This window comes from Octodon degus, unplaced genomic scaffold (assembly GCF_000260255.1).
Source record: "Octodon degus isolate 3935 unplaced genomic scaffold, OctDeg1.0 scaffold00074, whole genome shotgun sequence".
Lineage (NCBI taxonomy): Eukaryota > Metazoa > Chordata > Mammalia > Rodentia > Octodontidae > Octodon > Octodon degus.
Genome location: NW_004524650.1, coordinates 8,384,741 through 8,396,292, shown reverse-complemented (window position 1 = coordinate 8,396,292; position 11,552 = coordinate 8,384,741). Strand labels below are relative to the sequence as shown.

Below are 11,552 nucleotides of genomic sequence, written 5' to 3'. Positions count from 1 at the left end.
AAAAAAAAAAAGAAGAAAGTGAAAGAATTTTCAACTCTGGATGCAAGAATAGCAAAATACTGGCAGGTAACAAACACTAATAAGAAATAGAAATATAAAAGTCAAACAGTATAGAGTGAGGAAAAATACATAATTCCAACAGATACTAGGTAAAGGGGAAAATAGTATCATAGTCAAAGACTTTCATTTTTGGGGTTTTTTAAAAATTAATTTTATTGAGAAACAAACAGTAATGAGAGTTTCAAAACCAATTAGTAGGACAGTTTCAATTATTAATATATTGCACATTGTTGTCTTTGTAGTAGTTATTCATAGTACAAGATTCAGACATGATATCCTCCTGTTAAAACACTATTAGTACAAATCTTTCTTCTCATTGAATTAAGAGAAAGTACTTGTATATCTATCCTAACTATTTTGTATATATAGATACAAAATGGTCCTTCATTTATATCCCCTTTTTTTGTTTAGTTTTGTCAGAGATGGATATTCCGTTGCTCTTTAAATATTGTAGGTGCATGAATTCAACAAAATAATCCAATATAGTCCAGTAGTCCATAATAGTAGTGGGTTATTTGTAGGACTGGCAATGTCAGAAGTTGTTGACTTGAGCCTTTTACAGTTCAGCATATTAAAATGGCTTTACATTTTATACCTTGTTTTTATACTTTCTGCTGGATGGTTAAGACCAAGATAAAGCAAGACTTATATAACAAGAAATATAACTTTTCTATCTGATAAGGTCAGTCAAGTATCCTCAGGATTTATCCTGTAGCCCTGTACCGCACTTTGTAGATTCTTTGTCAGTGTCAGTCATGAGTCACGACCATTGCTTGACCAATATGCTCTCTATGAAAGCCTGAGAGAATGTTTTCTCTCCATGTGACTCTCATTAGGCACACTCTATGTCATCAATTGCTTTCCTCTGTGGCCCCATAATCTCCTTGATCAGAAAATTTGGGACACAAGTGAGTTACAGGATATAACAGTACAGGTTCTCTTATGTCCTGAGTCCTCAATGACCTTGAAAGACTAGGGCCAAAATGTTGGCTGTCCTTGCAGTCCTTCTTTTTCTCTAATTTTTGGTCTGCAAACTTAAGTTGTTAACTCTCCAGAAGAGAAGACTTTTGATCTGATTGGAAATCCAAAGAAAAAGAACACTGCTCCCAGAAAAAGAATACTGATTAAATAAGGGGAAAGAAAGGCAGCTATATAAAAGTCCCCTGGGAGAGAGAGGCTAGGATTTCACACTTCCTCTCTTTTTGCAGTGAAGACTGAACCCTGGGCCTTTGCACTGAGTCATACTCACATTATTTTTAATTTTGAGACAGAATCTCACTAGGTTGCATAGGCTAGGCCTGAACTTGCAATCCTCCTGCTTCAGTGTTGTGTCTAGACGTCCACACCAAAGCCTCATGTGGTTATAGGTGGGGCTTTTTCAGAGGTGGCTGGATCTAATGTGTGACAATGGAATTGATTCAGGTGCAATGCTAGGATCAAGAGCACCAGAGTTAAGGGTGTGAGTGCCACTCACCCTAAGTAGCATGGATAAAATAAAAGGGATAGAAAAAGCTGTGATTGTCCCTTGCTTGTTTCTTCTGCCAGTGACAAACTGTTTTTCCTTTGTGATGCCCCCCTCCCATGTCACCCTGCCTTGAGCCAGCCAACTAGAGACTGAAACCTTTCTGAATTGTGACCTAAATAAGTCTTTTGTCCTTTACCTTAGGGTACTGGGTATTTTGTCTCAGCAATGAGAAAAGCAAGTAAGACACCCTCCCAGACTGAAATTGTTGAAATAAGTCAACAGTAACTCAGGATTACAGGTGCACACCACATGAACAGCCTAAGCACTTTCTCAGTTAGGAAAATTCAGCTAGAATAAATAAGGAATTGATAGAGGCCACGTATTGGACGACATAGAGAACATGAAGCCCTAGAAAAAGCAGATCTAAACAAGTTTACAACTTTTACGTACTTTTCATCACATACCTCTATAACTACACACAAGAAAAGCCTAGTGAGAGTGTTAAAAGATACATTTATGGTATAGACTTGAGGAAGAGGCATTTAATCTTGCCTTTTACCTCTATGAAATTAATGCTTTAATCTTTGTGGGAGAGGGCTAATAAACACTGCTCTCCTTGAGACACTGGTGAAAACCGCTGCATCTAGAGAAAGCAGCAAGACTGTATTTAGGTCTAGAACTATAGGTGAAGATGGACAGGAGCATTAAAAGGCCAAATATCCCAGATAGAAAAACATAATTCAGCTCTAACAATTAAGTTTTATTAAAATAATAAGTAACATCCTTGTTCTTTCAACTTTCTGTACAAGTAACAGGAACACTGATGGAGGATGACCCACTTCACAAGGTATTGTGCACAGGAAAGATCTAAAGACTCACAGAAAAGTCCACTGGCAAGCCAGCCCATGCTTTAATGTAAGTTATTGCCAAAGAATCTAGGGATGTAGCTCAGCAGCATAAGCGCCTGCCTGGCAAGCACAACATTCTGAGCTCTATTCTCAGTACAAAAAAAAAACTTACTGCCAAAGGAATTTGCAACTTAGAGTGCACAGTAGACAACCACAGAAACAATACACCTCAAACTCAGTCCATATTGAACATATTAACTCAAATCTCATATATGACAAGCCTGGCAGGACAAGTGCACCCATTTCTACACATAAAATCTATGTGCCTTAGACTATTATCCTATACAAAATATCCAGCTCTCATCAAAAATTTACAAAACAGAGAAGGTAAACAGAGAAACAAATACCACAAAACACTACCTAGAGATTTAACAATCAACAGGACCAGCTTCATATGATTCAGGTATTGACATTATCTGACAGCGAATTTAAAACAAACACAATTAATACATCAGAGGCTCTAGGGAAAGGTGAAAAAGAACCATAGATAATATCAGCAGAAAAATGAGATCCATAAGATTCTCAAAACCAATGACAACTATAAAGAATGTCTTTCAGTGGTTTGTTGGATACTTCAACAAAGTAAACAAAAGAATTAGTGGACTTACTATGTCAGTAGAAATTTTTCAATTAATAGAAGCTGAAAACACAGAAAGAAAAATAATGTCAATATGTATGAGGGAGGGAATAGAGCATCCAACACATGTAGACAACATGAAGACCATCTGTGTAGCATGTGTGAAGTACTGGGGTTGTTCCCAAACAGAACAGAAGAGAACAGGAATTGTTAGACAACATGAAATAACTCAACATTTAGAATTCAGAGGAACAGTGTAAAGGCAGAAGAAATACTTCAAGACATAATGACCAGGAACTTTCCAAAATCCAGGAAACTTACAGAAGAAAACAGCAAAATACATATCCAAGTATATCATATTCAAACTGCTAAAAATAAAGGACAGAATATGTTAAAGCCAACCAGAGGGGAAAATACATTACATGCAGAGGAACAACAACAACAAATACAACAGAGTTGTTGGGCTTTTTTAAAAATATATTTAGTATAAGGTTTACAGGGTTTCACAGATCAAACTTGTAGTGATCCTCCTGTTTTCAGCCTCCCAAGAGCTGGGATTACAGGCATGTGCCAACACGCCCAGTCTCAAGGGCCATCTCACTGTGCAATTGGGGCAAAACCAGCATGACACACCTGGGATCAAACCCTGGTCATTGTGTCTGCCTAAGCAGGGGCTTTAATCCACTGAGCTATCTGGCTGGCCCCTTACAACAGTTTTGACTTGCATGGTGGTACTAGATTTCCAGTGTTCAAAATAAATAAAATCCATTAATCCAGCTTTTAATACCCTACAAATATCTCTTCAGAGAAATAAACATTTTCCCAAAGAAACAAATACAAAGAGAATCTACTCCCAGAAGATCAGTACTATAAGAAACATTGTACAAAGTTCTTTAATCAGAAGGAAGAAACATGGATGTACGCAAAATAATGAATGCTGAAATAGAATAAGGGAAAATTAATTTCATGAAAAAAAAATCAGTTTCTATGAAAAATAACTAAAAGACAAAAGGTTTATATACAGTATAAAATGCATAAAAACAGCACAAAGAAGGGGCAGAATTGAAAATATACTGTTCTAAGGACTTTATATTACACAAGAAACCTAGAATTTTTTAGTTATAATTAAAAATCTATTTGAAAGAAACCTCTTATTAAAGATATATATTGTAAAGCCTGGAGCAGTGTTGACAAGCCTTTTAGAGACAAGTGTCCAAACTGCAACCCAAAACTCATTTATCTCAAAGTGCCAACACTGCAATTAAATCCGAATAGCAAGGTTTTAGTTTAGAAAAAAGACCCTCATGTATTAACATCTTTTATCTTTTTAAAGAGAATAAAAAACATAAAACACAATAAAAATGGTGCAGAATTTCAAAACTAGATGCTCAGAAATTAACAATGGTTGTTATATTGAATATTGTTATCTTCAAATTAGTTGCTCAAATTGCCAGACATAGCCATGCACAAACAAACTACTTAGGAATCAATCTAACAAAGGAAGTAAAAGATCTATGCAATAAAAATGACAGTACTTTGAAGAAACATTTTATCTTAAAAGGAAAACAACATATGCACAGGTTCAACACTTCTGACCTAGAGCGATCACTAAAAAATTTTTCAAAAGAAGCATAAAAAAATAAAATCCAGGGCCGGGGAGTTGGCTCAGTAGAATAAGCGCTTCCCTAGCAAGTGTAAGGGCCTGAGTTTAATCCCTGGTTTTGCCAGAAATTAAATAAATAAATTAAATTAAATTAAATTAAATCAGTTTTGAAGATAAATAAAACCATAATCCATAATAAGTGCCCAATAAAGAGCAAGGCGACAGATATTAATCCAAATAGAATCATAAATCATGGACTAAAAGAAGCTGTAAAAAAAGACATTATCATAGTTTTATTAAGATGCTGTTCACACATAAACTTCGCCTACTTCAAAGGTACATACAATTTGGAAGTTTTTGGTATGTTCAGAGTTTTAAAAAAAACTGTTAGATTGAATTTTGAAACATACAAGGGCTGATCAAAAAATATAATGTTTAAAAATTTAATGAAAGAATAAAAAGTGACAGATATAAAGGGGAAGTCAGTCTGAACAGTAGATACATGAGTGTTAAACATATTTTTAAATGAATATATGCCACCACCATTATACTATATTTTTCTTATTTTTTAATGAGAAAAACTGTATGATTTGTCACTAGTCCAAGTGTTGGCATTTAGGAGCCAGTGTCTTATACCTCTCCACACGTCCCTTCAATGAATTCTATTCAAAACCACACTTCCTAGTCTGACCTTGCTTAAAATACAAATTTTATAGACAGTCTTTTCCCACCTTATTGGAACTATTTTTCCTCCTTTTACTGATACCAATTTCTCTCTAACTTTCCATTTACCAGACTTGTGAATCATAATAAACTTTCTGAAGTTCAAGTCTTTTAGTGACCTGGATAATGTTTTTGTGTTTCATGTGTTTGTTCAATTTGATTTATTCATGTATATTTACCACGAGACAGAACCATAACACTGCCCTAAAGTAGTGTTTATGTTATTATTTGTACTGATATAAATTCTGATTGTAAAAATAAAAATTTTCTATTATAAAACCTAGAATTTTACTCTTCAAAGCTTACATTTCCTTTTCAAGGTCATTTTTAATTATACGGAAAAATAGAATAACTGAACAATGTAAAACAAGATACATTTATTCTAAAGAAATCATGCAATCATGTTTGAAATGGGATGATTACTTTGCATAAAGGAGTTCAGAATGACACATGAATTAACTATGCCCCCTACTGACTGATGAATATTTTGAAAACATTCAGCACAGGCAGTATCTGTATCCATGGGCTCCACTTCCATACATTCAACCAATGATCAGAACCATTTTTGTAAAAATGACATCTGTTCTGAACATGTAGATACATTTTTGTTGCTATTACTATCTAAACAAGTATAACAACTATGTACATAATATTTGTATTATATTAGGTGGTGTAAGTATTCCAGAGATTATTTTAAATATATGGGAGAATACACAAAGGTTAATATTAAAAGACTTAGGCATCTGTGAGGATCTTGCAGTTCTCATGAATAGTAAGAGACAGCTATTTGTAGAAAGTGATCCATGCATCACATGAAAGTTGTGCTTTTACAATAAAAATGGCTTTTGTGAAAAGGTTTTTGAAAATCTTAATTAGGTACATTTAAGACAGGATTTTTTAGAGAACGGGAGACTTGAGAAAAGGTTCATCCCATCACACAACTTTATGAAGCACCATTCACTTTATATTCCACATCTGCAGTTCTCAAATAGAAGCAATTCTGCCCCCTTTGAGATATATGGAAAGGTATGGAGACAGTTTTGGTCATCATGTCCTAGGAGGAAAGAGAATTTACCAGCATCTGATGGGTAAAGGTTAGGAATGTTTCTAAACATCCTCCAGTGCATAGGTCAGCTTCACGAAATGAGTTTTTTAGTCCAAAATGTTAAGTACTGAGGTTGCAAAATTTTGTTCTACAAGTAAGTTCCCTCTCAAATTGTGTAACAAGACAATTCTATGAGTTTTACCTAATAAACAAATACATCTGCTTAATACAATTGTTTGTGTAAATTCTGTTGAACAGGCCAAAGCAGAAAGTAAATCTGTGAAATCAAAACAAACAACTTGTAGCCCTCTTCATTTGGGCTACAAAACTGCTGTCTACAAAGTTTCATATCTTCTTCATCTTCCTTTATTCTAGGAATGATATAATCTTATCCACTAACTCTGATCTGCTGATACTTTTACACCTACTAGGCTTTCTCATCATACCTGTGTTTCCATTTCCATCATTCTTTGTTTTATTTCTCTAATTTCTGCCTGTGTTTCAGCTTCTTTAAGTCGAATGGTCATGAGTTCATCTTGTAACTCATTCACAGCATTTTTCTTAGGAGGGTCTTTCCATCTTCCACTAGTACGAGATAAGTGGCGCTAAAGCATAAAAAATATTGCCATTAATACTCTCAGTATTAAGAGTTAGTCTTATAGACCATGTCTTTCAGCATGGACCCTATATCAAGCACTTCCCCAGAAAATCCCCCAGTAGGGTACAAATGAATGACCATTTTGTATCTGTATATTCAAAATATGACAGATATATAACTGCATTCTCTTAATTCAATGAATAGAAAGATTTGTTCTAATAGTGTTTGTGGACAGGATATCATGTCTGCATCTTGTACAATGAATAACCACTAAAATAATATGCAATGTATCAATTATTGAAACTGTGCCAGTAATTGTTTGAAACTGTCTCATTGCTATTTCTCAATAAAATTATTAAAAAAAAAAAAAGAAAGAAAGAAACTCACCCAGTAAATCTTAAAAGTTAGGAATTACTATCTTCATTTTATAGGTAAAAAACTAGATGTTATCCCCACCCTTGGGGCGTGCTGAGATGGCAAATATGGTGGTGCGTGCCTATAATCTCAGCACTTAGGAGGCTGAAAATAAGAGGATCACTACAAGTCCAAACTGTACAGTGAGACCCTGTAGACCCTATACTAAATACAAAAAAAAAAAAAAAAAAAAAAAACCCAAAAAACTGGATGTTATGATTAAGTAACTTCAGAGGAATTGCACAACTACTGAGTGGAAGATCAACAATATAAACTCAAATGTAATTTACAGTTAAGAATTTAATCTATATCAAAAGTAATTCAAAAGTAATACAATTTTCATCCTGATTCTTTAATGAGAGATTTTTCACATTATGGTCAATGAAATCTCAAGAAAAGGAAAAAAATGAGGCCATGCATTAAGGAAGCAATATTAGAAGCTAGGGGTTTTCAAGGACCAGTTTCATTTAATTTCCAGTTTATTATAGCCTGAACCTTTTGCAAAAATGTATTTTAAAAAGCACTGGCAATATTAAGGCCCATTTCGGTCTTTTCTAGATGTTCTCTCCTACCTTCCTACCCACTCAAACCAAGATCACTATTCTCAAACTATGTAGCTCATTATTGCTCTCTTCTGACCTTTGTTTTTTGGCTGCCTCAGGATGCCTTAATGCAGGTTTGGTAAGGCATGAGGATCTGGGGATCGAACCACATCCTGAGCCTGAGTTTGCATAAGCAGGTACTTAAACAACTGAGCTAACCTGCAGGCCCCCCTCTTCTGACTTTTTTTTTTTTTTTTTTAATTATTTTTGGTGGCAGTACTAAGAATTCAACCAGGGCCTTCACAATGAGCTACATTCTCAGCCCCCTTTGTCCCCTTTTCTGAAAAAGGGTCCCAATGAGTCACTAGGTCACCCACGCTGGGCTCAAAGTTGTGATCCTTCTGCTTCAGCCTCTCAGATATGTAACACTACGCCCAGCTTCACTTTTATCTCATAGATCATTGTATTTTGTTCCTTGTCAAGTTTCCCTCTTATGTAGATGAACTTGTAGGCATTTAATTAGCTAAATGTTATTTATTTTGCAAAATAACTACTTTCATTTGACCTAATTTTTATTTTAATTTTCACTTCATTGTAAGACTTAAGAAGAGGGGCCAGGGAGATAGCTCAGTAGAGTAAGTGCTTGCCTGGCAAGCACAAGGGCCTGAGTTCAATCCCCGGTTCCACACACACACACACACACACACACACACACACACACACAAAAGACTTAAGAGAAAAAGTTTAAATGTATTTTCAAGTCATAAATGTTCTCCAATTTTGACATGAAGCATTAAACTCATCAGTTACTTTAAAGTAATACCAGTTGCACATTTGTGTTTTAGTTTCTTTTTCTTTTTTCTTTTTTTTCTTTTTTTTTTTTTTTTTTGCGGTACTGGGGATTGAACTCAGGTCCCTGTGCTTGACAGGCAAGCGCTTATTCTACTGAGCCATCTCCCTGGCTCTAGTTTCTTTTTTAACAAACACATAAAATATATTAACATACCTGCCAGTGTTCTTCCAAATCTTTGACTTGCTGTCTAAGTTCTTTCAAACCCATAATGGCCTCTGCTTCTCTCAATTTCACAGCGATGAGTTCCTCCTGAAGTCTTGCAACATTATTCTCATCAGGAAAAGAATTGTTCCTCTAACATAAGAGTAAATTTAATTTGGAATATTTTAATTTAAGAAATAAAATAAAATGAACTATTTTCTATCATACACAATTGTGTTTAATTTTATAGTTTCATAGAACTACAATTCTCAAACCATAAAAATCATCTTTTAGAATACTTAAGTCAGTGGGCTCAGATTATTCACAAAATTGCTCAACCATAATGATAATATAATTTCACAATACCTTTTTCACTCAAAAAAAAAAAAAAGACACCTTTTGCCCATTAGTGATCATTCTTCATTCTTCATTTTCCAATTATACCAGTCCCTGGCAACCACCGATCTACTTCTTGTGCCTATTCTGGGTATTTTACATGAATGCACCCATACAATACGGGCTTTGGTAACCACTTTATTTCACTTACTATAATGTTTCAAGGCACACTGTCAAATAATATTCTACTGTTTGGATATGTTACATTTTATTCACCAATTCATTAATTAATGGAAATCTCAATTTTTTTGCAATTTTTTTCTTTTTTACTACTAGAAAGAGTACTATTAGGAACATCTGTATAAAAGTTTTTGTGTGGACATGTATTTTTAATCCTCTTGAGTACATACTTAGGAGTAGAACTGCTGGCTCAGATGACAGTCATTTTAAATTTAATGGAGGAAACTGACAGAATTTTCTAAGTAGCTGTACTGTTTTACATGCCCATCAAGATATGAGGATAACTGTATTTCAATTTGAAGACATAAAGTCTACCTCTTTGTTAATAGTAATCAGTGTAGGGCTGGGAATATAGTTCAGTGTACGGCACCTGCCTGGCAAGTAGCAAGGTGCTGTGTTCGATTCCTGGTCGCAGTTATGAAGCAGGATTTACCATGAAACCCTGTACTGCAGTTTGTCAGTGTCAGCCATGTGGATGAGTCATGGCCACTGTTTGACCAATTTGCTCTCTGTGAAAGCCTGAGAGAATGTTTTCTCTCCATGTGATTCTCCTTAAGCACACTCTACATTGTTGATCACTTTCCTCTGTGGCCCATAATCTCCTTGATCAGAGAATTTAGGACACAACTGAGTTATAGGATTTTACAGTACAGGTTCTCCTATATTCTGAGGGGATTTGATTGACCTTGTCAGATACAAAAGTTACATTTCCTGTTATATAGGTCTTGCTTTTTCTTGGTCTTAACCATCCAGCAGCAAAGTATAAAAACAAGGTATAAAATGTAAAGCTATATTAATATGCTGAGCTGTAAAAGGTTCAAGTCAACAACTTCTGACATTGCCAGTCCTACGGATAACCCACTGCTATTATGGACTACTGGACTATACTGGATTATTTTGCTGAATTCATACACCTATAATATTTAAATGGCAATGGAATATCCGTCACTGACAAAACTAAACCAAAAAAGGACATACAAATAAAGGACCATTTTGTATCTGTATATATAAAATAGTTAGGAGGGCCGGGGAGATGGCTCAGTGGAATAAGCACTTCCCTGGCAAGCGCAAGGGCCTGAGTTCAATCCCCGGTTCCATCCAAAAATAAATAAATAAAATAACCACTACAAAGACAACAATGTGTAATGTATTAATTACTGAAACTGTCCTAATTGGTTTTGAAACTGTCTCATTGCTATTTGTTTCTCAATAAAATTATTTTTAAAAGTCATGAAACAATTCTTAAAAATACTTTTCTACCTAGCAATAAACTTATCAGCTCTGATCAGAACTCCAAATAATGCATGAAGATCATCTACATTTTAAAGATTGAAGAAAAAAGTGCAGATCTATTTGGAATGGGTGACCTAAATATTTCTTTCATGAATTCAGAAGAAATTTTTTTTTTTTGGGGGGGGGGGCTGGCTTAGGATGCCTTCAGAGCATATCTGGCAAGGCTTGAGGATCTGGGGATCGAACCACAGCATCCTGAGCCTGACTGCTTTGTTTAAGCAATCACTTAAAGAGCTGAATGAATTGGCAGGTCCCCATGAATTCAGATTTATCTTTTACCATACTATAAGACCCATCTGGGTAGTACAGTATTGAACTGCTCTAGAGTTACCAAGAGATTTAAATTAGGTCCTAGGGAAAACTTCCTAGGTAAACTAAAATACTGGTGGATTGAAATTTCAAGCCCTAATTCAATAGTTTTCTATCTCTAAAATATTTCATAAGGGCCGGTCAGATAGCTCAGCAGATTACAGCACCTGCTTAGGCAAACGCAGGGGTCAGAGTTTGATCCCCAGCCTGCCATGCTGACCCTGCCCCCGGGACACACTGAGATGGCAACTGAAACTGGGCATGGTGGTGCACGCCTGTAATCGCAGCTCTCTGGGAGGCTGAACACAGGCAGATCACTATGAGTCCAATCTACACAGTGAGACCCTGTAGGCCTTTACAGAAGAAGAAGAAGGAGAAGGAGAAGGAGAAGGAGAAGGAGAAGGAGAAGGAGAAGGAGAAGGAGAAGGGGAAGGGGAAGGGGAAG

The 11,552-nt window shown here is 35.5% G+C and overlaps 1 protein-coding gene across 6 annotated transcripts in view; it reads right to left on the bottom strand.

Annotated features, from left to right (window-relative positions):
• The window catches only part of Evi5 (ecotropic viral integration site 5), a 253,121-nt gene that overhangs the window by 104,030 nt on the left and 137,539 nt on the right, over positions 1-11,552 (bottom strand). For 5 of the 6 annotated variants that reach the window (XM_004635730.2, XM_023720272.1, XM_023720274.1 and 2 more), the window contains 2 exons: positions 8,942-9,082; positions 6,828-6,986 (listed from right to left, as the gene is read on the bottom strand). In XM_004635730.2, coding sequence (XP_004635787.1) covers positions 6,828-6,986; positions 8,942-9,082 — 300 coding nt within the window. Of the gene's footprint in view, positions 1-5,650; positions 6,391-6,827; positions 6,987-8,941; positions 9,083-11,552 lie in introns of those variants that run through there. The other variant, XM_023720276.1, reaches the window with a different exon arrangement.